The sequence below is a fragment of the Sapajus apella genome, unplaced genomic scaffold (genome assembly GCF_009761245.1).
Source record: "Sapajus apella isolate SASKATOON/1434 unplaced genomic scaffold, GSC_monkey_1.0 scaffold63, whole genome shotgun sequence".
Classification (NCBI taxonomy): domain Eukaryota; kingdom Metazoa; phylum Chordata; class Mammalia; order Primates; family Cebidae; genus Sapajus; species Sapajus apella.
Genome location: NW_022437003.1, coordinates 4254049 through 4281722, shown reverse-complemented (window position 1 = coordinate 4281722; position 27674 = coordinate 4254049). Strand labels below are relative to the sequence as shown.

Genomic DNA, 27674 nt, shown 5'->3' with positions numbered 1-27674 from the left:
CCCTGTACAGCACGTTCGTTTACTGTAGTTATCCTACCCTGCTATCAAATATTGAATTCATTTTTTCTAACTCTATGTTCATTCCCTTTAAGCCAGTTCTCTTCATTGTTTCTCTTCCCCATTCCCCCTTCCCAGTCTGTTATCTTTTTTACTCTCCACTTTTTTTTTTTTTTGGAGACAAAGTCTCACACTGTAGCCCAGGCTGGAGCGCAATGACGCAATCTCGGCTCACTGTAACCTCTGCCTCCTGGGTTCAAGAGATTCTCCTGCCTCAGCCTTCCAAGTAGCTGGGATAACAGGCGCCTGCCACTGCACCTGGCCAATTTTTGTATTTTTAGTAGAGAGAGGGTTTTGCCATGTTGGCCAGGCTGGTCTCAAATTCCTGACCTTGAGTTATCTGCCCGCCTCTGCCTCCCGAATTGCTAGGATTACAGGCACGAGTCACTGTACCTGGCCTGTATTCTCTACTTGCGTGTGACCAACTTTTTTAGCTCCCACATTATAAGTGAGAACATGTGATTTATCTTTTCATGCCTGACTTATTTCACTTAAGATAATGACTTGACCTCCGGTTTCATCCATATTGCTGCAAGTGACATTATTTCATTCTTTTTATGGTCAAATAGTATTTCATTAGGTATATATACCACATATATCTTTGCTATTGTAATTAGTGTTACAACAAATACATAAATGCTGGTATCCCTTTAATATATTGATTTCTTTTCCTTTGGGTAGATACCCAGTAGTGGGATTGCTGGATCAAATGGTAATCTTATTTTTGGTTTTTTGAGCAATCTCCATGCTGTTTTTTATAGTGTCTATACTAGTTTACATTCTCACCAACAATTAATAAGTGCTCCTTATTCTTTGCATCCTCACCAACTTCTCTTTTGTTTGTTTGTTTGTTTGAGACGGAGTCTCACTCTCTCACCCAGGCTGGAGAGCAGTGGTGGTATCGGCTCACTGCAACCTCCGTCTCCTGGGTGCCAACAATTCTGCCTCATCCTCCCAAGTAGCTGGGACTAGGGGCGCGTGCCACCACGCCTGGCTAATTTTTGTATTTTTAGTAGAGACTGGGTTTCATTATTTTGGCCAGGCTGGTCTCAAACTCCTGACCTCGTGATCTGCCTGACTCGGCCTCCCAAAGTGTTGGGATGATAGGCATGAGCCACCGTGCCCTCTCAAATTCTGTTATTTTACGTAGAACTACTTTTATATTGAGGGCCATGCTGTGGCCTCAGCTTACTTGCAGGTTACTCTGGAAGCCAACTGCTATGAGGGCAGGGAACTCAAATGATCATTTGTCTGTCTTTAATTACGAAGGCCAGCTTTCTCAGTTCCTTTTGGAACAGAATTCCGGGGGAGCGAGAGAGGCTCAACTTCACCGAGAGAATGCTCTTCCAAGGCTCCGGGTCTCTCACTGTCCCAAGAATGGGAGGGAGGACCCCGCCAAGGGTGCTGTACTCATAAAGTAAGTATCAGACCCCAAAGAGGTTTGTAGAAAATGATTTATTTAGGCAGAGAATGAGAAAAAGGAGAAGAAAAAAAGGTGAGAGAGAGAGAAGCTTCCACAAGATTGTGGAAGGGGATCCAGACATGGAGTCCAAACAGGTGTGGAAGAAGGGGACTTTTAACCTGGGAGGAATTCCCTCCCTCTTTAAGTTTCCAGGCCTATGAAAGGAATTACCTTAAACTTCCGCTGGAGTGATTGATCTTTGATTCTTTCCCATGCACGAAAATTTAAACAAAGACCTCTAATCCCCGGATGGAGAGGTGGGGGAGGCATGGCGCTGGGAAGTTCTTGCCCTTGAAACTACGCCCCCTTGTGGACCCAGGAAGAGAATACACTCCCTCACTTTTATCTTTGATTTATGACTTTTCTTTGGAAATGTCATATTTTCTTAAATTTTAGACAAATTACCTCATGATTTGTTTATGGTCTCTTTTTTTTTCGTTTTCTTTTTTTGTACTATGCTTTGCAGAGCAGGGCTGCCTCATAGGCAGTGTGCTCAGAGTGGCCTCGTGGGCCTTTTCATAGTTTTCCATCAATACCATGTATTTATTGTCATGTATATGCATATTTTTGTCTTGTCTGTGGAATTTTGTTACGACATGGGAGTATGGCTTGTGTTCACTCGGTCACCTCACTAGGATAAAACTATACAATTTGACTTTACCTTTTAGAAGGATTTAGAAGATGGTAAATTCACACATACTGTTTTTTTTTGTATTTTAAATAAGGCTATGGTTGCAAGAGCTAATGTGGTTTCAGTTATAACTTGCTCTTCCACAGCAACTTACCATAGTAATTATGGGTATAATGCTCTTCTTTCTTTCAGATCCCACTCGTTTTCAGAATTTTAAAGAATTATTTATGTTACTGTAACAGTTTAATATTCTTCATGTGTAAAAATACAAATAATATGTAATACCCTGATTATGAGTTCTGAGATTAAAATGAGATAGCATTAGCCTCATAGGGTTTTGGATTTCTCTCTCACATGTTTACATACCTGTTTGTATATATGTACATGAATATTCACATCTTTGCATTAGTAAAATATACAGTTACTTAAAGGAAATTATTTCAGTAGGATTCAAAGAAAAATCTCCAAAGAGAAATAGAGCTTTTAAATTAAACATGGATGTCACCTACCTCTAATAATTAAAAAAAGAAAAAGCCCAAGAATGACATACTCTGTTTGTACCAATAAAGCCAAACGGATAATTAATGGGATTATATAAACAAACCAAATCTGTTTTCTTCCTCCTTAGCACATATAATTTTTGACTTCAAGTATTTTATACCTGCTACATAGTGATTGCTCAATAAGTTTGTTAGATAAAAATTTCCTACTTGCTGCATTTCTGTGTATCATTTTTCATGTGTGTGTTTTATAAGTTTTATTCTATTTTTTAGCCTTTTTATTGTTGTAGCTATCCCTCAGGGACAGTCACACACAAACTAGAAGGAGGTACCCTGAACATGTGCATTTCCAAGGCAAACATGGCTCAGCCCTGTGTCTCTTTCTATATGATTCTGCTGAGCTTTAGTTTCTTCTACATAATGGACAATGGCAAAAATGAGGAAAATCTGGTTTTAGTTGTATTATTTTGGTATTCTTTGGTTTATTTAAATCATATTACTAAATGATGAGTGTAAGTCTCTTGGTTATTTCAGTTGATAATTGGAATTGATTATCACTGGGTTGATTGGAACTGATTGATTGATCATTGATTATTGGTTTTTTTGGGGGGGGCTGACATTACAAACAGTAGAAACTTGACAGGCCTGCCTACCCTCAGCAATGGATTCTGTATTGACCATTTATGTTGATATTAGGGACATTTTCACATAGAAGAGTCGGCAGTATTGGTTTCACAAAATGCTGTGCTCTCTGGGACTGGAAGTGGGCAGTGATTCCAGGGTGTGTTTGTTTCCAGCTCTGGTGGTTATTGCCGTGAAAAATAAAAATGTTGGGCCGGGCGCGGTGGCTCAAGCCTGTAATCCCAGCACTTTGGGAGGCCGAGGCGGGCGGATCACGAGGTCAAGAGATGGAGACCATCCTGGTCAACATGGTGAAACCCCGTCTCTACTAAAAATACAAAAAATTAGCTGGGCATGGTGGCACGTGCCTGTAATCCCAGCTACTCAGGAGGCTGAGGCAGGAGAATTGCCTGAACGCAGGAGGCGGAGGTTGCGGTGAGCCGAGATCGTGCCATTGCACTCCAGCCTGGGTAACAAGAGCGAAACTCCGTCTCAAAAAAACAAAACAAAACAAAACAAAACAAAACAAAAAAAAAGATGTTTCCCTCTAAATAAAAAAAAAAAAAAAAATAGGTCACCGTGTGGCTGCGCTCAGGTGGAGGCTGCAGTCGTGTGTACCAGGTCTTTCACTCCATTTTCCTTCCTCTGCACTGTGGCTCCCTAGACTGCACCTGCGCAGAGAACTCAGTGCCGAGGTTGCTCCAGAAAAAAATGTTAGAAAATTCACCATGGCCACTGCCAGAAAGAACAATTTATGGCGTTTTGTTTTCAAGCTCCCAATTTGGCTGTATACTTTACCTCGAGTGGGCCTTGATTTCTGAATCTTGGTTAAACTCTGTAGGTTTAATCTATTAGCCTGAAAAATACTGGGCAGCTGCTGGCCGAGCACAGTGGCTCACGCCTGTAATCCTAGCACTTCAGGAGGCAAGGCGGGCGGTTTGCTTGAGCTCAGGAGTTTGAGACCAGCCTGGGCAACGTAGCGAGACTTCCATCTCTACGAAAACAAAGAAACAAACCAAAAACCCAAAATGTGGCTCGATTCTGTAGTCCCGGCTACTCAGGAGGCCAAGGCAGGAAAGTCGCTTGAGCTCATGAGGTTGCGCCTGCAATGAGCAGAGGTCGCGCCTGCAATGAGCAGAGGTCTCACCACTGCTTGATCCTGCCTGGGTGACAGGAGTGAGACTCTGTCTCTAAATAAGTAAGTATTAGGCAGCTGCATTACCCGTTTACCTGCTTATTACTATAGTAATCAGTTATATTCTCTTGTTTGGAATTAATACGATGAGTACCTCCCCACTCAACTTAATTCATTTAGTCACAGATAACTATACTAAAAATCAGCAACAGAAGAAATACCAAGAAGCAGCCATTCCAGCATTAGGAGCTATTCCTATTAGTGAAGTAAACCAAATGTTCTTTCTTGCAGCCAGAGAACTTTACACCAAAAACCGAGTTGTATGTGGACATACTAACATCAAGGATTTATTAGTTTTTGAATTCATAATTTTCACCATGTTTAATTTTTCCATCTCTCTTATTAATACCCAGCATTGAGATGTGAACAAATGAAAGTTGATCTCTTTTAGATTATGTTCAATTAATATTGTACATATTCTCAAATACTAGTTGCTAATGGACAGAATAAATAAAATACTACATTACCATATAATAGACTTCAAAAAAAAAGTTTCATTATATTGCATAGCGTTGTGATGAATGCGTTTCTGATCTTCGGTCAGATTAGTTATACCCAACAGCTGTATTACTTTTCTGAGGATATTATGAAAACAGTAGTTAGGCTTTTTTTTTCTCCCCCTTTTTGCAAAGCAAAATGGAAGGGGCAAAAAGAGAGCTGAGGGGTAAATGATGCTTTCTCAACACAAAGCAAATAATTTTTAGGAATATGATAGTAATTCTTATAGGCGGTTTCTTTTACTTGTGAAAATGATAATAATTTGTTTATCGTACATTTCAAACATAAAGCAATGTTGATGCCAGTCAAATGCATTCCCCTTGATTGAATCCAATGATGAAATGCGTCACTTATATTTCAGATGATTAAAAAAATAAATTCCCTTTTACTCTAGTGATCTTATTAAACCTTAAGAGACAAAAGCATGGCTATTAATCACAACTGTATTTAATGAATGATTCTAATGTTATTTTCAGGCATTGGCTTTTTTGTTTATTAAATTGCAAAAGATTTCTTGAAAATGCACTCCGACTTCTGTAAAGTGAATCATATCTAGGCTTTGCCTTCATAGAGCTTATAGTCTAATAGGGGAGAGATATTTATAGAAAGAACTAATGGACTACGGATAATGCAGATGGTTTTAAATCATTTTCTGTAAAAACAACACAAATAATTTGCGACCATAATATGTTCTGAAATAGTTGAAGAAGAATATATTACAAATGAGGTTTTTTCCCCCCGCAAATATAACCTCAAGATTTTATCGTCTTCATAATAAAACAAAAGATGACGCTTAGAACTAGTTAATTTGGCTCTTTCTCATCTTTTCTCCTCCCAGTTCAAAATGCTTGCATCCCTTAACAGCCAGCATTCTCTTAGATTTGCAATTGGGCTTCAAGGAGCACAATCTTCTTTTTAGCTGTAGCCTTTTGCCAGAATTCCAGAAAATGGGTTTAGTATGTCCACCATAGCCACTCTGCTTCCTGTCATAATACTGCTTACCCTGGACATACACAGAATCCTTGTATCAGAGGCAGGAGGCAGAGAAATTCTATGCAGACGGGGTGGGTCCCTGGTGGAACCCCACCATCAAAAACGAAAACAAAAACAGCCTGAAATCCGTAGCCCAAAGCAAGAACTTCTATTCCTGTTTGCCCACTCTCTTCTGGTTGCTTCTTTCTGAATAATGCCTTTTTAGCAATCGAACATTGCCTTTTCAAAAACCACCTATGGCCTGCCCTGCCCCCATCCTGTGCCTATAAAGACCCCAGACTGAGTTGGTAGAGAAAGAGAGAGAGATGGCCTGACTTCAGGGTAGGGACAGCTTGACTTTGGGGAAGACGATCTGCGCCTCCTGTCCCCTTCCCAGCTCCCCTCTCTGCTGAAAGCTGTTTTCTTTGCTCAATAAACTTCTCCACCTTCATTATCTTTCAACTTTCCATGTGACCTCTTCTTCTTGAATGCTGGACAAGCGCTTGGGACCCACCAAGTGCCGGTACCCGGAAAGGCTGCCACACCGTGCCTTTGCCCTTTCCAGTGGAGGGCAGCTGCCCATCGTGATGAGGCAAGGGGCTAGCTGAGGTGCTAACACACCGCAGTCCGTGAGCAGTGGAACTAAAGGAGCACTGTAACACTCCCTCTGGGGCTTCAGGGTTGCAGGCACCCTCCCCTGGATGCTACCTCAAGGGCCAGCTGAGCTGCTAACACACTGCTCTCTATGGATGTCAGAACTAAAGGAGCACTGTATCGCCCTTTCTGGGGTTTCGGGGTCGTGGGCACCCTCACCTGGGCACAGCCATGTTCCCCTTGAAGCGACACGCCTGGTCTGGCTGTGGGCCCCACACAGAGCTTGCTCCTGTGTCGGCTCCTGGAGCGGCTGGCCAGGTCCACACTCCCTCGCTCATGTGTTCCCACCACAAGGGGTTGAGTGCTGCAGGCCGAGTAGAGGGGGATCCCCTGCCATGAGTCTGGCGAAGGGGCTGAGAAAAATCCTGCATCGCTTGCTTTTCTTTACTGTGCGTTATGTAGGGTTGGTGCTTGCCACACTTGTCACAGAAAGTTTGACGGCTTTCAGCATGTTCACCATGTTTGCAGGAGTCCTATTGGAACAGAAAGAAAAATGAGCCTTTTTAGGTGTCCTAAGACACTGTTAGTCTCTGCTTCTTGCCCCGTTAGTGGGACTTTCTGATTATGAAGAATTACAACTTGCTGCAGCTCAGCTTTGAAGGAAGTTCATTTCTTCTTTTGCCTCTGTTCAGTGGGTGGGGAATTTTGTGATGAGGTAGATTTGCTAAGGAGACACCATTACAGATTCTTATCTTTTCCAGGGCTCATGTGCCCCTTTGCTTTGCCACTTTTGTTGTTATTTTTGAGACAGGTCCTTACTCTGTCGCTCAGGCTGGAGTGCAGTGGTGTGATCTTGGCTCACTGTAAACTCTGCCTACCGAGTTCACATGATTTTCCCACCTTAGCCTCCCAAGTACCTGGGAGTACAGGCATGAGCCACCACACCTGGCTAATTTCTTTTTTGGATTTATTTGGTAGAGATGGTGTTTCACCATGTTGGTCAGGCTAGTGTCGAACTCCGACCTCAAGTGACCTACCCGCCTTGATCTGCAAAAGTGCTGGGATTACAGGCGTGAGCCACTGCGTCCGGCCACATTTTTATTATTTTAAATAACAAAGGGCATTTTTGTTACTCCCTCCAAGGGAGTAGCTTTTACATTAATACCTTTTTTGAAAAGTAACTTTAATAAAGATGTAAAAAAACTTTCTAAAGTTTTGTTTGATGATAACCTTTTATGAATTTAAAACATTTTAATTCAGATTATATAGCCAATTCTAAATTCAAGACTGGGCGCAGTGGCTTACATCTGCAATCCCAGCACTTTGGGAGGCCAAGGTGGGCAGCTAGCTTGAGCTTAGGAGATCCAGACCAACATAGGCAGCATGGTGAAACCCCATCTCTACTTTAAAAAAAAAAAAGGGTGAGAGTGGAAGTGCGTGCCTCTAGTCCCAGCCACTCTGGAGGTTGCGCCTGGGGGGCAGAGGTTGCAGTGAGCCGAGATCATGGCCCTGCATGCCTGTCTGACAGAGTGAGACCCTGCCTCAAATAAATAAATAAATAAATAAACAAACAAACAAACAAACAAATGCATGCATGCATGCATTCATTCATTCATTTGGCTGTGTCTTCCACCTGAAACCAGGTTGGGATCTCATAGTACTACAGCTCACATAGCATTTAGGTAGATGAAGTCAGAAATAAGCCCAGCTCCCATAGCATTTAGGTAGATGGAGCTAGAAATAAGCCCGAGTATGCTTTTTCCTTCAGGACTTCTTAACACTAAGTTAGAAAACATAAGTGTTTCATAAACCTTATTCCTTTAATTAAATTTTTAGTATGAACCAGAATTGTAAATTTCTTCCTTCCCTACCCTAGAATATAGATGCATGTCCCCATTTAATTTTAGTCATTCTTGGTGAATGTGATAATTCGGGTAAAGTACACTGAGATGTGCAGACTGGATGGAGAATTCAGTAAATGTAACAGCTGATCAGGGCTTCTCTTCTTAGTGTCCCTTTATTGAGATCTTCTAATATACTGATATATTCTTTAATTTCCTCCCCAGCCCCACCTTTTCTTTTCTCTCTGCCCTTATTGAAAGATACTAACTTCTACAGTGTTGCTGTGAGTAGAGTATCAGGATATTGATCTTAGGGGAGGTGACCTAATTATAGATTTGTTTTTTCGTTTTATGAGGATATTCTTCATAATAGGAATATGTAATACATGCCATATACTTGAGGTTACTTTTGTTAATCCCTTTAAGAACAGAGTGCTTTACTTCACCTTGCTTAGCAAGAAGGGAAGGGAATAATTAGTTCAGATGCTTCATCCTGTGCAAAGTGAGGCATATATGCAGTGATCTGACTTCCGTAAGTCTTGCTCATCTGACCTTCCTTTGGTTCTTAAAGTTACACTGAAGACTAAACTCTAACCTTTTCTCTCTCTTGCTCAACTTAACTAAGATATCTAGGGAGTCACACCCTAAGAACCATAAAAATCTCATTAGATGGGTTTTATTATATGTATGATATGCCTTACTTTTCAACGTGAGTCTTGCATAACATCACACGACAGATAAGAAAAATCAAAATATTTTACCCTAAAATATGTGGTTTTTATGGCCATATCTTAAAATGGCCTTCCAAAGCCATTTTTTAGGGGGGGAAATTTGCATCTGAGAGTCTGTCACTTTAAAGCTCTAGATAGGAGACATTTGCCGTTTATTTGTCTCTAAGGGTGGCCACTTATGAGACCTCTTCTGCAGAATAACCTTGGTCTCCATAACCCCATTTCTTAACCCAGTCAGTTCTTTCTGTTGATTCCAGGTCTCAGATAATAACTCTTTTGACCAGTTGCCAGTCGGAAAATCTTGGAATCTACCTATAAGCTGTGCGACCCTCCCCCAACCTGCCCTGCAATTATCCTACCTTTCTGCACCAATCCAGTATATACCTCCCATGTACTGATTGATGTCTTATGTTTCCCGAAAACATATGCAATTGAACTGTAACCCACTGACTTTGGGCAGATGTTCTCAGGACCTCTTGAGACTGTGCCTGGAGCCATGGTCACTCGTATTTAGCTCATAATAAACCTCTTTAAATATTTTAGAGTTTGACTCTTTTTGTTGACAACACAAAAAATACCACTGAACCTTAAACTTTGTGTTATAGGGAAGTGTCATCCCAAAGACCCACAGGATGGCTAAATAGCAGAAGGGAGAACTTTTACTGGTAGTACTGGTTTGTAAGCTGGGAGGAGGAAGTCTCCAGCATGGACTGAAGGGGCTGTCTCTTTGAAGAGGAAGAGGACAGACTGCGTTTTATGGCTCCCCAGTTCTGTATTACACAGTGGAGTCATACCCATTCAGCAGGTGTGGGGGAAAAGCTATACATATTTATGAGAGGAGCTGCATATACCTCATATTCACTTTGAGGTGGGGTTTTAGCATTAAAATGAGGCGGAATTTCACCATGTGGAAAGGTGAACAATACACACAAAGACTTTGTGTGGCCACTATAAGCTAGCTGGAGCTGGTTTCTGGTCTCTGGTGGCTTATCAGAAAAGAATGTTTATAAGGCCAGTCATCTGTCTAATCAGGTGGCCTGGGTTGTAAATCAGTTCTGATAATTTACCTGATAGCTCCTATTGTTAAGGAGTTAAACACGAAGGTGGTTATTCTTGTAACCATAGGAATTCAGAAAAATGCCATGCCAGCCAGGCCCTGAACCCTTGACCCATAGGTAACAGTTTCCTTAACCTTAGGGTTTGTCTTAGTTGATTAAGGGGCATCATTTTGATCTTGCAGGTAAAGGAGGAAAAAAAATCTCTTCCACTACCCTCTTAGGCTCAGTAGTCGGGGCTTATGAATCAGAAATGACAAAGGACAGATTAACAAGAATAAAAACATACGTATAATTACATATGGATATACAATATTTAAAAAATGAATGTGACTTGCGGACACAGTTAGAATTGGGGGCTTATATACCATTATAACAAAGGGAACCAAGTATAGAGAAGAGTCTTGTTAGAAAAAGAAGAAAGGGTTTGGGGCTTCTTGAAGGTACATCCTGAGAAAGGGACTCAGGATACAGTAAAGAAGGGTCATTTGTAAGGTTTTTTGAAATGCAAACTAGAGTCTTTTCAGGTGCTAGAGTTGCCTTCAGCGTAGTTCTCTCCCTGATACTGGAGAGGGAGACACCCTTACAAATGGAACCTTATGTCCTGGTTTTAGTAAGATGGGGGAAGGACAGGAAGCTTTTTTTCTGTCTGCTTTTTCTTAAATGCTTTCAGCTCAAAATAGTCCTTATGCTCTACCAGCATATTTTGGATGGTGCATTCTTGTCCCCTGCCGTGAGGAGATAAGTTTCAAGGTGACTGATAATATTACACAGGGCTTTATAAGGACCATTAGTCCCATATTTAGACAACTGCAGTGAGTTCTCTCCTATTTGAACTCAGAGCGTTAATTTTCTTCTGCTGCATTTCACTTTAAAAAATACTAATTTTAAGGTATATTTTGTAATGTGTGCAATATAGTCCTGTAGTACTGCATGTATATGATTATATGTAATCATATGCATTTACATGTAACTGCATGTATTTGGGGTAAATGAGGGCTTTTCTGTTCTTCGCTTTTGTTTTCCTTGGTGAGTGCCTTTATAAAATGTCTAGTGGCCACCAGTCTGTGAGCTCGTTTGTATTTATTAATGTACAAATAATGCCCTCAAGTTTTATTTATGTGTTCATGTGTATTTCTGTATAATTTGTGTATCTCAGTGGAGGGTGGCCTCTCCAACTTCATGTGTATTCTCTGAAGCAAAAATTCCTCTTGGTATCTGACCCTCATCTAAGCCTATATTGTATGCGTAATAGGCGCAAAATAAATATCCATTAATGAATTTCAAAAATCATATTTAAAAGGAAGTTGTTGATTTTCATCATTTACTGCAAAATTTTTTATAGATTCATTACATAGCAGTTAGAATGGTGGTGGTAGATGGAGTAGATAAGTTAGAAATTCAGTAGAGAAGTAATAGGTGACATCTACAAAAGGAAGAGAAGAATCAATATATATGGCTTACCGAGATTATTTATTATGAGGCCCCACAGCTTGATGGATCTTGGTAACCCCTAGCTTAGCGCATTATTATACTGAAGCAAAGGGCAGTGACAGATGATTTCCAGTAATGACTCTGTCTTTACTTTGACCTTGGGCAAGCCGTTTAATCTTTCGGATCCTCAGTTTCCTCTTTTACAAGATGAAATGACAGGGCTAGAAAGCTTTTCATATCTTCTAAAAATTTGGAATTCTACATGTCCTCTGATTATCTGAGGCAGTCACCTTACAAAATCACTTAGATTTGCTGTATTCCCTATAATAAGAAAAGTAAGCATGACATGGAAACACTTTTGTTAGAATTATTACTCCTTTTGCTTTTTTCTTTCTTTCTTTCTTTCTTTTTTTTTTTTTTGTGGACCAAAAATGATTTGGGATGTAGCTCAGGTTTTTGATTAAAAGGACAAATTTGGATGAATAGGTGAAAGCTATTATGAATTAAAGTTTAATAATAATAACATGGCATTCAGTGATTAAACAGGAAGTTCTGAAGTAGTGAACTCCCTATCCCTGCATCGGATGAAATAAAGCAGAAGTCACATGACCACTTACCAGGAATATTGTAGAAAATACTGACCTCCATTCAAACAGGCAACCTTCCTATCCAAGAGAAGCTCTCCTAATGTTGGGAACTCACTGAGGTTATATAAAGCAGGTTAGGCAGGTAGATAGGGAGGTACTGTTGATGACATCTGTGTCCTCTTAGTCTTAATCTTGAGGTGATGCCTTCTAAGGAGCTTGTCAGGATGCAGCCTTACCGCAGCTGCTGGAAAACTCTTCCTTTCCTCTTGCTCTGTTTTGGTGTCAAGGCAAAGGGAGTTTCTTCTTTATTTTCTTAGTGTCTTATCCAACAAAGTAGTAGTACAAACTACTACTTTGTAGTAAATAGCTACAAAGATAGTTATTTACAATTTGGAGTATCTTCTTTCAGTTTTTCTATGCATGTACCTTCCTTATGACAATTGGACACAGTTTACACCCTGTTCTGTGACTTGCTACTTTCTTGAAACCATGTATTGTGGACACATTTCCTTGTCAGCATTTGTAGATCTCTGTAATTCTCTGTTATTTACTGCACGCCAGCACTTTCAAAGTGCCTTTCACATATTAACAACATTTAATCCTCACAACAGCCTCATGAGGTGGGAACTTCTATTGTAGGTGAAGACGGTGGAGCAGAGAGAGGCGAAGTAATTCCGCGACCGTTGTGTAGTCAGTCAATAGGAGAGCCAGCGTTAGAACCCAGGCAGCCTGGCTCAAGTCCGGGCGCGTAACCATTTTCCTACGGGCTTCTCTAATGACGGTGGCATTCTTTTATGTGCCTGTGCCATGGTTCATGTTAGCTGCTCCTCATGGTTGTACTTTTAGTCCCCTCCTGTTTCCTTTTTGCTACTACAATGTGCCAGGCGTAGTCTAAGTCTGGTAACATCTGTGTGGACTAAAATATACAAAAATCTCATCTTCATGAAGCTCATGCTCTGGAGGCGGGAGGTGGATGGAGACACACTGTTAGAAGGTTAAATTGGGTGGGCGCCGTGGCTCACCACTGTAATCCCGGCACTTTGGAGGCTGAGGTGGGCAGATAGCTTGAGCTCAGGAGTTAGAGACCAGGTTGGGCAAAACCCGATGTCTAAAACACAAAAAATCAAGAAGTGTCCAGGGCATGGTGGCATGTGCCTGTAGTCCCAGCTATTTGGGAGGCCGAGGTGGGAGGATCACTTGAGCCTGAAATGGAGCCAGGCCCTGTCTCAAAAAAGAAGAAAGAAAAAAAATTACATAGTAGAGGAGCAAGTGAGAAATACTTTGAAAAAGAAATAGGCTGGGTGCAGTGGCTCACGCCTATAATCCCAGCACTTTGGGAGGCCGAGGTGGATGGATCTCTTGAGGTCAGGAGTTTAAGATCAGCCTGGCCAACATGGTGAAACCCCGTGTCTACTAAAAATAAAAAATTAGCCAGACGTGGTGGCACATGCCTGTAATCCTAGCTACTTGGGAGGCTGAGGCAGGAGAATGGCTTGAACCCGGGAGGCGGAGGTTGTAGTGAGCCAAGATTGTGCCACTGCACTCCAGCCTGGGTGAAGAAGTGAGACTCCATCTCAGAAAAAGAAAAGAGATAAAGCAGGGAAGCAGCCCGTGGGGTTGCTGTGGGGTATAAGAGTTTAAACAGGTGAGAGGGTGATGTGAGCAAAGTCTAGGCAGATGATGGAAACTGACCATCTGGACATCTGGGCAAAGAGTGTATCAGTGGAGGAAGTGGCAGTGCCAGGGCGTAACGTAGGTGAACACATGACTTTTTCTCAGGGACACTCAGAAGGCCTGTGTGGCTGGAAAACAGTGAATGAGCAAAGTAGGAGAAGATAAGGGAAGGAACACAGAAGGGAGGGATGCCCAGGTGGTTAGAGCCTTGTAGGCCATTCTTAAAAACTATTAGGCCCTGTGAGATGATGATCCATGAAAAGTTTCTATATTAAAAAGGTCACTGCTGTGTTGAGAGCAAAGTCTAACAGAACGAAGATAGAAGGCAGCAGGGAAAAAGTGTTACCGGCTTAGACCACAGGGCTAGCTATGGGGATGGCGGTAAGTGGTTTAAACCTGGAGATATTTCTGAGGTATGTTGAAACCTGGTGTGTTTCAGAGTGGGACTTGCTGATGAATTGAGTTTGAGAGAACAAGTTAAGAGTAATTCTAAGAGTTTCGGGAAGAACTGAATGGACTTGCTGTTGACTGATGGCGATTAACTTGTACGAATGGCTTGATGTGGAATTTTAAAATCAAAGAACAAACTTTAGATACAGCTTTTAAGTCACCAGCCTGAGAAACTAGGTAGTATATATGCTTCATTACCTTGAAGGATTGACGTTTCAGTTTTAGAGGACTGGAAACGTGTCACAGAGACAAGCTGTCTGTCATGTGACATACATAGGTATTGACAGTGATTTTCAGGGTATAAAAGATTCAGCCTGGCAGGTTCAAGAATTCTATTTTTTAGGTTTACCTAGAGTTAAATGGGTCTGGCACCAAATTCATAAGTAACCAGTCTCATCCATTCAGTTTCTCATGGAACCCCATCACACCATAGGCAACAGCAGCCGGCCTCCCAGGACGACAAGGATCTTTCCCCTCACCTTGCTGCTGGGGAATCTAGGGAAACATTTCTAGGGAGGATGAACTATAGCAGCCAGCCTGGCAGGACTCAGAGAGAAGCATCTTCTTCTCTCTCTTTTTTTTAAATATTAATTTTTAATTAAAAAAATTTTTTTTTGACGGAGTATTGCTCTGTTGTCCAGGCTAGAGTGTAGTGGCACAGTCCAAGCTCACTGCAGCCCCGGCCTCCTAGGCTTAAACTCCCCTTGCACCGCAGCCTCCTGAGTAGCTGAGACTACAGGTGTGCACCGTTTTGCCTGGCTATGAGAGCCATCTCCTTTTTCTTTTTTTCAGACAGAGTCTTGCTCTGTTGCCCAGGCTCGAGTGCAGTGGCACGATCTTGTTCAGTACAACCTCTGCCTTCTGGGTTCAAGCGATTCTCCTGCCTCCACCTCCTGAGTAGCTTGGATTACAGATGTGCACCATGAAAACAGGCTACTTTTTTTTTTTTTTTTTTTTTTTTTTTTAGTAGAGACTGGGTTTCGTCATGTTGATTGGGCTGGTCTCAAACTCCTGACCTCAAGTGATTCACCTGCCTCTGCCTCCCAGAGTGCTGGGATTACAGGCGTGAGCCACTGCACCCGGCTCAGAAGCATCTTCTTATAAGCCTAAGGAATCATTCCTGTTGTCAGCACTTGGTTCACCTTGGAGCCGTAAGTCTAGTTAAGCCCCTCTGGTGCTTGCTTTGTTTTTGCTCTATTTCTCATCCATTACCCAGTGTACAAGCACCACAGTCACCATTATCTAATTTCTGCAGGTCGCACCTTTGACTTTTTTCCATTGCTTACTTTTCCCCCATCATTTCCCCCTGTAGTTTCTCTTAGAAACTTTTTTATATGTCTCATTGAATTTCTCTTTCTATAATGAACCAACTTTTAAAAAACCCTCAGCCTCTTCACAGAAGTCTGTATCTGTATTCTTTTTTTTCCCCTTAAAATAAAGCCACAAAACCTTCAAGCAGATCTTTCACAGACCCTTGTTGCCCTTGTGAAGCAGGTGGAAACAGTAACTGCTGTGTTGTGGGTGGTCGAGGGCTCTAGTCTTCGCTGCTCCGGAGGCTGAGGTAGGAGGAGCCATTGAACCTGGATGATGGAGGCTGCAGTGAATCAAGATCACGCCACTGCACTCCAGCCTGGGCGACAGAGTGAGACTCAAAAAAAAAATTGTGCAAATTGTTTCTTCCATTTGGTTCTTGGAAGACAAGAGGGAAGTCTTCTTTATGTTTTCTCTATTACTCCAGTGAATGCTATAGACAAGGGTACAGCTCTTTATTTAGAAATCTGTTTCAAGAAAATATGAACCATTATATTTAACTTATATTGTTTTTATATTTGCGTTTGAAGGCTGTCTGAAGTGAAGACGTGGAAATTAATACTATTTTAAATTTTCTTAAGGTATTATTCTTTTCACCATTCATATTTTGCGGGATAAAAGCTTTTAAAAATATGTCTGTGCTGGGTACATTTTTAAAGGAAATTTTTTTAGGCGTTTATTAACCTGAACAAAACTAACTAAATAAAAAGAACAAGCTGTAAGAAGGGACTGTTGAGAACAAAAATACTCTGAATTTGCATTAAAACTTTGCTACTTTACGTTGGGCACAGTGGCTCACACCTGTAATCCCAGCCCTTCGGAAGACCGAGGCTGGCGGATCACCAGGTGAGGAGATTGAGACCATCCTGGCTAACATGGTGAAACCCTGTCTCTACTAAAAATAAAAATATTAGCCGGGTGTAGTGGCATGCACCTGTAGTCCCAGCTCCTCGGGAGGCTGAGGCAGGAGAATCACCTGAACCTGGGAGGCGGAGGTTGCAGTGAGCTTAGATGGCGCCACTGCACTCCAGCCTGGTGACAGAGCGAAACTGTCTCAAAAACAAAAAACAAACAAACAAAAACTTTGTTACTTTATTTGGTCATTTGACATTAATATTCCATGATGGCCATGATTTTTGGCTTAAAGTTCTGGTCTGCCTTAGAATTTTAAAGCCAAATTTAAGAAAAAGGAAATAATTTTTGCCCCAAAGCCAGTATAATTTCACATCATTGCCCAGGCTGGTCTGAAACTCCTTCCTAGGCTCAAGCTATCTACCTTCCTAGGCCTCCCAAAGAGTTGGGATTAAAAGGGCGAGTTGCTGCACCTGGCCTCTTCTTTCTTTCTTTTCCTTCTTTCTTTCTTTCTGCTCTGTCGTGCAGGCTGGAGTGCAGTGGCACAATCTCAGCTCACTGCACCCTTCACCTCCCTGGTTCAAGCAATATTCCTGCCTCAGCCTCTTGAGTAGCTTGGTCTACAGGCGCATGCCACCCCACCTGGCTAATTTTTTTGTATTTTTAGTAGAGATGGGGTTTCACCATGTTGGCCAGACTGGTCTCGAGCTCCTGACCTCAGGCAATCCACCCGCCTTGGGCTCCCAAAGTGCTGGGATTATAGGCCTGAGTCACGACACCCGGCTTTCTCTTTTTTGAAAAAATTAATTTCAACTTTTGTTTTAGATTCAGTGGGTACATATGCAGGTTTGTTACATGGGTGTATTAGTTTATTCTCACGCTGCTGATAAAGACATACCTGAGACTGGGTAATTTATAAAGAAAAGAGGTTTAATTGACTCAGTTAGGAAACTTACAACCATGGCAGAAGGCACGGGGAAGCAGGAGATAGAATGAGAGCAGAGCGAGTGGAGAAGCCTCTTACAAACCATCAGATCTCAGGAGAACTTACTATTATGAGAATAGCATGAGGGAAACCACCGCCGTGATTCAGTTACCTCCCACTGGGTTCTTCCCACAATATGTGGAGATTATGGGAAGTACAATTCAAGATGAGATTTGGGCGGGGACACAGCCAGACCATATCAGTGGGCATATTGTGTGAATTAGTTTTAATCATGCACCTCAATTTTTCTTTTAATTTTTGGGTTTTCTTATTCCATTAAAAGAAGCCCTCACCTGTTTCATGTCACCGGGACATTGTCCCTGAGTTGCTATATGTTGGCTGTACTGTTTTCAGGTATTCTGCGTAACTGATTATATAATGGTTGTTATCCTGATTAAGTGCTATGCAAGTGCTAACCACAGTTTTTATTGTCACAGTATGATTTGTTGTTTGTTTTCCACAGTATTATTTTCGATCCTATAGAAATGCTTATACATGTCTGTAAAACTATAACATTTTGTATTGGATTGAATTCTCTCCACACACTTTGACACTGCTGCATCCGCTGTCATCAGCTATCACTTTGAAAGACATTTCCAAAATCTACCCTTGGATTTATTCTCAGCCAGCCAACTTGCGTTTCAGAGATTGGATAGGCATCGCTAGATCCTCAGATTCAGTGTGTTCTGCGTGACTTTTGTTACCTTCTATCCCAGCACTCAGTCAGTTCTGATAGCCAGTGGCACAACTGTTTCTCTGTTCCCCCCCCGCCCTCTCTCTCTGTTTTCCTAAACTACAGATTAGCAAACTATGGCCCACAGACCAAACCTGGCCTGCTGCCTGTTTTTGTAAGTAAAGTTTTATTAATATTAGACACCCATTCATGTTAAGTATTGTCTATGGCTGTTTTTGTACTAATGTCACAGAGTTAAGAAGTTGCAATAGACCAGCAAAGCTTAAAATGTTTACTTTCTGACCCTTTATAGAAAAGTTTGCTGGCCCCTACTTTAGACTAAAACTTTGGCATTACCTTGGACTCCTCCTTTGGTATTTTTCAAGTATATTCTGGGAAGAGAACTAATCTCCTTTTTTTTTTTCAGTCATTATCATCTTTTTAAAAATCTCCTGCACACCTTCTGGTTCTCTGATCCTTTTGCCTAGGGTATTAAGTTAATTTCCTTACCTCCTGGCTTCTTTTCCCCTTCTATTTAGGGCAAACAGAAGGGGAATGTCAATGTCAAATGTATTGACTTTTTATCCTATGTCACCAGTGTTATGTTCTCAAAGTTCCACTCTGCCATCAAAACTTAAGAGATTTTCATATTGCCCACAAAATTAGAGACTCTCTAGCCTCTTAAGGTTCTTTCTACAATATAAGTCCTCTCATTCTCCCATATACAGAAATTCTTTCTATTAATATAATGAATATATATTGATTATAATATATATAATTAATATAATATAATATAATATAATATAATATAATATAATGAAATGCTTTCCTCCTCCCTGTCTTTGTTCATGCTCTCACAGCTGCGCTGAGCTTTCTCTGCCTCCATCATCTCCATTTTTCCTATTCCTGGCTTGCCAATAAAATCCTCCTAAATTTCTTCATGAAGCTTTTTCCTGTGTTTTCTGCATATTCTTTTTCCCTTCATGGTGTGTTAGCTATCCATCTCTCTGTCACTAAGGGCACCTTACTGGATGCTGTGTTTTTTATGTTCTTTTACATCTCAAATATTATAAAGCATAAGCTTGTTGAGTGCAAAGCCCTTGTCTTCTTTTTTTTTTAAAGATGGGGCTTCACCATGATGGCCAGGCGGGTCTTGAACTCCTGACCTCAGGTGATCCACCCACCTTGGGCTCCCAAAGTGCTAGCATTACAGGTGTGAGCCACCGTGCCCAGGCGGCCCTTGTCTTCTTTATTACCATGTTCTCTTAAACACTCACCGTAATGTCTTAGATATGCTTAATAAGTAATTGAATAGCATTATAGGAAGCAGGCTTTTTATATTTGGATTTAATTATTAGTCATCTCAGGGTCTACCTTGGATGTCTGGCAGCGATTCTAGGTGTTATAATGAAAGTTCTTGAAGAAACTTGATGTTAACTTCTTTGTATACATGGCTAATGAAAATGGAAATTTTTTTTTATTTGATAAGGTTTTCCACAATTAATACAAGAAAAGTATTTATGTGCATTGATGTGCTTGGTACTGATAAGTAAAACCAGGTGGCAGAGCCAGGCAGTAATTCTGCTGGATGTGCTATGCAATCTACCACAGTCAGATTTGTTTTTATTTTGTTAAGTTTTTTCGGGATTCCAAGAAGGAAAATTCTATCAAAGTGTTCTAAGAAGCTATTGAAATGAAACACAGGTGCTGTTAAAATAGTATTTTGTACTCTGTCTGTTCATTTATTTAATCGTTCTCTGTGTACTTCCCAGAAAATTTTGATGTGGCTATTTATCACAAAGAGCCCAATTTTTTGTTGGCGTCTAGTTCTGAATTTTGTACTCTTGAAAAAGTTGACAAAGACAAAAAAGTATGCTAGGTTTAGAGCCCTTATAGTTTAATGTTACATGCAGAAACTGGGCTGTTGTTGTCCTTGCCTTTCTCAGAACCCAGAGGCTGCCCGTAGTGGTGGAAGGAGGGACCCAGTTTGGTACATAATATGCAGTGTCCAAAGATAAAAGTCAGCAAGTATCGAAACATACTCCAAAACCCATACTCATGCAGAAGAACTGAAGACTTGAAAGTTTAATTTTAAGATGGGCAAAGGATTTGAATAGTTTGTAGGAAAGGATAAAAGTTCTGCTTTCTTCACTACTGACTTGTAGCACAAAATAAATGTTTACTATATCAACACATACCTGAATGATAATGTCACATCAAAATATATTGCCAGCATTCTCTTGAGTAAAGAAATGCTTAAAAAATAGCCACATATGTATACCTTTGAACCAACATTTCTCTTTTATAGATTTTTTTTTTTCTTTTTGAAGACTCTGTCTTGCCCTGTTACCCAGGCTGGAGTACAGTGGTGCCGTCATAGCTCACTGCAACCTTGAGCTCCTGGGCTTAAGTGCTCCTCCCACCTCAGCCTCCCCAATAGCTGGGACTGAAGACGTGTGCCACCATGCCTAGCTAAGTTTATTTTTGGTAGAGACAGGGGCTCGCAATGTTGTTCAGGCTGGTTTCAAACTCCTGGGCTCAAGTGATCCTCTCACCTTGGCCTCCCAGTGTTGGGCTTACAGGTGTGAACCTCTGCACCCAGTTACTTAGAATTTATGGTAGGGAAATAATTACACAAGCGAGTGTGGATTTCACATCTGTGTTTCTGTAATCCAGAAGTACTTTCTCAAACATTCATATCTATTTGTATGTACAAAGCACAAACTTGTTTTCCCATATATGCTTGCATATGTGAGGGTTCGTCTGGTGTCTGGAAGTAAGCATATGCAATCAACTATAGCATGTCTCTGGGGAGCAGTACTGAGGAGACGTCTCTGAGGAGACGTCTGAATTACTGGGACATAGGGTATTGCACCTTTTATTTACTCCTCTCTGTTTCAGTTTTTTAAAGGCATATTTTACTTTTATGTTGGTCAAAAGACTAGGAAATAATCTATTAATAAAGTTTTAGGCATATTGTCATTAACATTTAAAATAAGTAACCTACTTGAAGACTTAGCTTGCCTGTCTGGAAAATGTAGTTTTCAAGAGTGATTCATGTCCTTAGGAATAAAGTAAAAAATAATGGATTTTTTTTGTTTTGTAATGAGACAGTAATGAAAGGCATTGTCAGATTGGATTGCTATTGTGTTCTTTAATGCTATGATAAATAGACATATTGTACAAAACTTTTATTATGTTTTATTTAACCAGTTTTAAGAAAATCCTGTTTCATTTGAGATAGGCCTATCCTTAATTGGACAACTAATATGTACGAACAAGAGTTTCCAAGAGGATACCCGTGAGCAAAGGAATTCACACTGTCTTCTCTTCAATCTTTTAGAAAAGCTCAAGAGGAGAACAAGAAAATAGTACTGGCTGGATGTGTTCCTCAAGCCCAGCCTCGCCAGCACTACCTTAAAGGACTGAGTATCATTGGGGTAAGCTTGTACCTGGTGCAAAAAAAGAAAATCTGACATTGTTAAAACCTGCAATAGCCTCACATTTTATTTTCTCTTTGTAGGTTATTTATAAGCTGTGTTACACTTACGGCTGTCCTAAACGTGTTTTCCTTATTGTCCCTGAAACTGTCATTTCTGTGTAACTTTTTCAGCATAGCATAAAAACGTGTGTTAGTTACTCTCATTAGGAAACAGCAACGCAAGAAAAAGCCATAGTGTGGAATTTACATCTCTTAATAACCTGGTCTTTGCCTGTCTATTCCCATCACTTTCCAAGTGATTACAATTTTTCCACCTCTCTCAGCTACATGCTTTTCACCCCCTAGTACATCGCTGCCTTTTTTCAAAGGCCCCACCTCCCTTATGCCCACCCCCACACGTCTCAGCTCCTCCAGCATGACAACATTCTGTAAAGCCGTCTCTGCCCACTCTGTGTCGTCCTCCCTTATTCTTTTCTCTAGTTTCTCTTTGCTTACTGTGCAGTTACCTGTTACATGATTATGTGAATACAGCCCGCCTGTGTATTTAAATTGTTAGCCTCATGAGAATAGTTATTCAGTCTTCTTAAGAAAACTCTCACCATGTTTCTCTAGCCTTTCCCGTGACACCTGGCACATAGTAGGCACTCAGTAAGTGATTGCCTGAAAAAAATCTTCCCATTGTATTTTATTTTGTTGTTGGCATCCTTTTTTCTTTTTGGGCATGTCAGCTCTGTGAAGTAAGGAGATTACTGTCTATTCTCTCTCTCCTTCTTTATAGCCAATTACTCTTTGCCCTGAAGTAGCTGATATTCAGCCAATATTCATTGATCAAATGATGGTGCTGTTTCCTTCCCAACATTCTACTGAAGCTGCAGGTGATAAGCTCAGCGATGTTGTTTGTTTAAAAAGCTTACATTAATTAAATGTAAAAACGTTATATGCTCGTAGAAGAAGTTGACATGATTATTTGGCATCTGCTTTGAACTTTATAATACATTTTTCCTTATTTGATATACTACTGACAGATTCTTGTATCATATTCTCAGTGTAATGAACTTGTTTTCTGCTGTGAAGTCCTTACCCACTAGCAAATTTAATAATCTTTGAACAAACATTCTCACTTTAAACAAACAGAACCTGAATGTTTGGTAACTTTAGTTTGTTTTTACCATTTGTCTGTTTACATTTTGATTTCTCTTGGTTTAAGGAATGAAATCAATATGGGACTCCGAAATTATCTTTTCTTGTAAGACCGACTTTCTCTATAAACATAATCCTGCTATCATAGGGAAATAGAAAACTAGTTGGAAGTCTTTTTTAGAGATGGAATGTGGAAAAAGCTTAGAGTTCACCTTAGATTTCATCTCAAACAATGAAGTTACCAGAATAGCAGAATTTCTTTAGTATTGCAAAAGCCTCTTCTGTGCATACATTATGGCAACATTTTTTTGAACTCCACTGTGTGCAGGGAAAGTGTATGTTAGGATGTACAGGAGATTCTCCAGATACGGCATAAGGGATACACTGTGCTATTAATGTGAGTTTATTTGCCAGCTTGGTGTTGGTCCTGAAAATTGAGCCAACACAAAGCTGTGACATGGACAAATAAACATTTTTTTCTATTTAATCCAGCACCATTTTTTGCTCTGTTACATATTCCCATTAACATGTTTATTACCATTAACATTCTTCTTTTTAAAACTTCTATTTTAAGTTCAGGGGTACACGTGCAGGTTTGTTAATAGGTTAAACACGTGTCTGTTTGTTATACAGGTTATTTCATCATTCAGGTACTAAGCCTAGTATTCAGTTATTTTTCCTCATCCTCTCCCTCTTCCTGCATACTACCCTCCAGAAGGCCCCAGTGTGTGGTGTTACCCCGATGTATCCATGTGTTCTCATCATATAGCTCCCATGTAAAAGTGAGAGCGTATGGTATTTGGTTTTCTGCTCCTGCATTAGTTTGCTAAGGATGATGACCTCCAGCTCCATCCATATTCCTTCAAAAGACATGCTCTCGTTTTTTTTTATGGCTGCACAGGATTCCATGGTGTATCTGCACCACATTTGCTTTATTGAATATGTCATTGTAGGTTGATTTCATGTCTTTGCTTTTGTAAACATGTATGTGGTGTTTTTATGGTAGAATGATTTATATTCTACTGGGTATATACCCAGTAATGAGATTGCTAGGTCAAATGGTAGTTTTGCTTATAGCTCTCTGAGGAATCGCCACACTGCTTTCCACAATGGTTGAACTAATTTATACTCCCACCAACGGTGTTTAAGTGTTCCCTTTTCTCCAGTCTTGCCAACATATGTTATTTTTTTTTTTTGACACTCTGATAATAGCCATTCTGATTGGCATGATGTAGTGAGTATCTCACTGTGGTTTTGATTTTCATTTCTCTAATGATCAGTGACATTGAGCTTTTTGTATATGCTTGTTAGCTGCATATATGTCTTCTTTTGAAAAGTGCCTGTTCATGTCCTTTGCCCACTTTTTAATAGGGCTGTTTGTTTTTCTCTTGTAAATTTGTTTATGTTCCTTGTGGATGCTGAATATTAGACCTTTGTCAGATGCATGGTTTGCAAACATTTTCTGCCATTTCTGTAGGTTGTGTATTTACTCTGTTGAGAGTTTCTTTTGTGGTTTTGTTCTTTCACATAGTCTTATTTTGTTACCACTACTAGTCTTTAGGTTTACTTTATTTTGTTCATTTATAATTGGAGAAATAAGAACACATTTTGAAAAGTGAATAGACATAAAATCTAAATTTCTGTCACCATAATGCAGTTATAATTTTGCTTATCTCCTTCAGACTTAACCTTGGCATCTTTTACTTAATTGTAATCTCAAAACTATTTTGTATTCTCATTTTTGTATGTTATTCCATGAGCTTTTTAACCATTTTTAAGTCTGGCATTAGTGTCTGATTGAAGGATATACCATAATATACCTAACAATTCCTTAATTATTGGATATAAGAATTTTCAAGTTTTTAGGAAATATATATAATACATTTGTGCTCTCACTGGTCTTTTATTTTTAATTTAAAATTAGTATATTATGAAAAGTATCTGAAAGTGGGATTACAGTATCATTAACATTTCAGAGATGTAATTTAATTGTATATTTGCCAGCATTAAATATTATTAAAGTATAAGATTATTATTTGTTAATATCATTTTGTAGAACATTTTTTTTTCTGTGGCAGGTATGTGACATTTTATTTATCATCACTGACCTTTTCATATATGAAAATTATGTCCACGTAATTGAACATTTTGAAAACAAATTACAAATTAGGAAACAAAAATTATCTATAATTTTATCTTTAGAGAGACATATTTTTAAATAGAAGTGTTCTGTAGAATTGCTGTATAACTAGAAACCTTCTGAAATATAGTGAGTTACAATGAAAAAAAAAAGAAAAGAATCATATTTTATACAAAGAGAAAACAATTCTGAAGTGCAAAAAGAATAGATGTTTAAATTTAGTGACTTGGGAAACTATTTTTAGCATGAAGTTTAGAATTGTATTACAAGATTGAGTAAAGAATGTTATTCCTTCACAAAATTTCTATGATGGGAGCATGTTAACAGACATGGAGGGAAGAACGACTGTAACTACATTCTTTGCTTTTACTTTTGCCAGGCTTTATCTATCAACTCATAGTACAGGGAGAATTTATCGATTCCATTGACCAGGCGATTAAAATCAAAAGCTTCCATGAGGTGGGGATCATAGGGTGAGCAAGCTATTTATTGCACATCTGAGCTAAAGGACTTCTATTGTACTGTTTGAAAGTTCTCATAGAATAGGCATGTAAGAAGATATTAACAGATAAAGAGAGAAATTACTACTACCATAACATGCTAGTTTCCATCCATATCAGCCTGTAGGAATGGGCCATTTATTTTAGTAATAAGAGTAAGGCAGTGTGGTGAGAACACATAGCAAGCAATTATTTGACCTCTGGGCCTTTGATTATCAGCTGTCCCACTGTCTCCTGAAATCACCCAGTTGTGATTAATATTTGTGTGATGGTGTGTGGAAAGAAAATAACAGAACATCCAAACCAGAAATGAAGCCTGTCGTCCTTTGGGTCCAGTTGCGCTGGCTTCATTGGCTGTAACCTCTGTACTTCTCCCATCTTGGAGCAAAAATCTGTACACAAACCTGTCTAATTTATTCACAGTGGAAGAGGAGAAAGAACAGATTTGAAAACATAAATGTCTTGAATAAAAAGTTTTAGCCAAAACCTTTTTCTTTTTTCTGTTTTTTATTTTAGAGACCGAGTCTCCCTCTGTCACCCAGGCTGGAGTGCAGGGGCATGATCTCGGTTCACTGCAACCTCCACCTCCTGGGTTCAAGTGATTCTCCTGCCTCAGGCTCCCTAGGACGATCTGGGACTACAGATGCCCACCACCATGCCTGGCTAAATTTTTGGTCTTTTTAATAGAGACGGAGTTTCACCACATTGGCCAGGCTGGTCTCAAACTCCTGACCTTGTGATCCACCCACCTTGGCCTCCCAAAGTGCCGGCATTATAGGCGTGAGCCCTCATGCCCAGCTACCAAACCCTTTTTCTTAGCACGAAGTTTAAATTTTATATCTAGATGACGTCTGTTTATCAGGAACCAGTGTAGAATCAAGATCTTTTTTTCTTTCTTCAGGATGTTGAAACATTTTACCTTACACTGAAAAATTTCCTTTCTCTATTAACAAATAGTTATGATTAATCATCTGCCTTAGAGTTTTCATACAATGCCATTTTTATTATTGCTATTTGTTGATGTCATTTATGTTAGCTGTAGATAGTTTTATATCTTATGGATATACCTGTATGAATGCTTCTGGGTTTTTTTAAGGCTAATTTATTGGTAGAAAGTTTCTTTTAGATTAGTTAACCAGAAAATAGGATGTTCTCTTAACTTTTGCAGCAAAAAAGAATAGTAGACTTCAGGCACCAGAAAACCTGATTTCAAATCCTAGACCTGCCATATCATTATTTCTTTGGTTCAGCAAGTACTTACTGAGGGCCTGCTCTGTACTCGGTGTACTGCTGCAAGCTCTGTGCTGTGCAGGTGTTGGTAATGCATCAGTATATGAACTCGTCCTAGATGCCTGTCCTCATTGAGCTGACGTTCTGGTTCTTAGAGAGAGACATCTGGTTTGAGTCCAGAACTTCTCCAGCTTCATAGAGAATCTGGCTGGATGGGTCCCTAGACCACAGTGAGATGAATTAGTTGGGAATTTCTCTTGAAGGCTCAGATGGAAATACCCTTTGTGTTACTGGTTTTGAGCTGTGTTAGGGAGAGATGAGTGGAACAAAATTTATTTGCTGAGTTCTTCCTCCTAAGGTAGTGTTATTTATCAGTTATTGCAGTATCCATTATTAACAGGAATAGCATTCATTAGGAGTTTGGCTTTCACTCTCTTACTAGGAAGTGTGTTTATGAAATTGTATGTTTTGTATAGTTTTTCTGTGCTAAGAAGGACCACATTTGAAGTTGGGCATGGTATTAATTAATTGGACTGATCATTGTAACTTACTATAGCTCTAGAAATTCTAAATAAACTGCAAATTAATACACAGGTTGTAAAATGTTAAAAACATGCAATTCACAATAGAATATACAATTTGTTACTGAAAATTTGTAAATGACAAGGCTTCTTCCTGTGCTAGCTGTGAGCCCTGCAGGCAGGTGAACATCTTTGGAGAGCTGAACAGAAATGTGTTTTCACACAGGTGTCCACTTATCTCAGGGACTAGGTTGATTTGCAGTGGTTTAAACATCTTTTCAGGCAGGCTGCTCTAATCTTGAAAAGTGAAACATGATTGACTTTTGAGTATTTCAAATATGAGTACTTTAATTTTGAAAATTATGTGTACAGTTAAAGCTGCATTAGAAAGGCTAAATTTGAGAATATTTCTATGATATACCATGTTGCAAAAGGTAAACAAATTCAAAAAGTGCAGCAGTGTCACAGTAACAGTGGGATCAGTCTTAACGGCCACGCTTGAGGACCTCTGTCCTCCTGTCCGTCCCTACTTCAAAAATTTCTTGCCATGTTCCATTTTTTGACCTTTCATTGTCTAA

The 27674-nt window shown here is 39.9% G+C and overlaps 1 protein-coding gene and 1 long non-coding RNA gene across 8 annotated transcripts in view; both read left to right on the top strand.

The window, feature by feature from the left end:
- Positions 1-27674, top strand: part of CDKAL1 (CDK5 regulatory subunit associated protein 1 like 1) — a 718338-nt gene that overhangs the window by 181131 nt on the left and 509533 nt on the right. For all 7 annotated transcript variants that reach the window (XM_032247723.1, XM_032247719.1, XM_032247718.1 and 4 more), the window contains one exon: positions 21467-21563. In XM_032247723.1, the coding sequence (XP_032103614.1) occupies positions 21467-21563 (97 nt within the window). The remainder of the gene's footprint in view (positions 1-21466; positions 21564-27674) is intronic.
- LOC116529817 lies at positions 8101-12723 on the top strand. The gene is made up of 2 exons (XR_004259681.1): positions 8101-8212; positions 8255-12723. It is a non-coding gene; the product is annotated as an uncharacterized LOC116529817 (long non-coding RNA).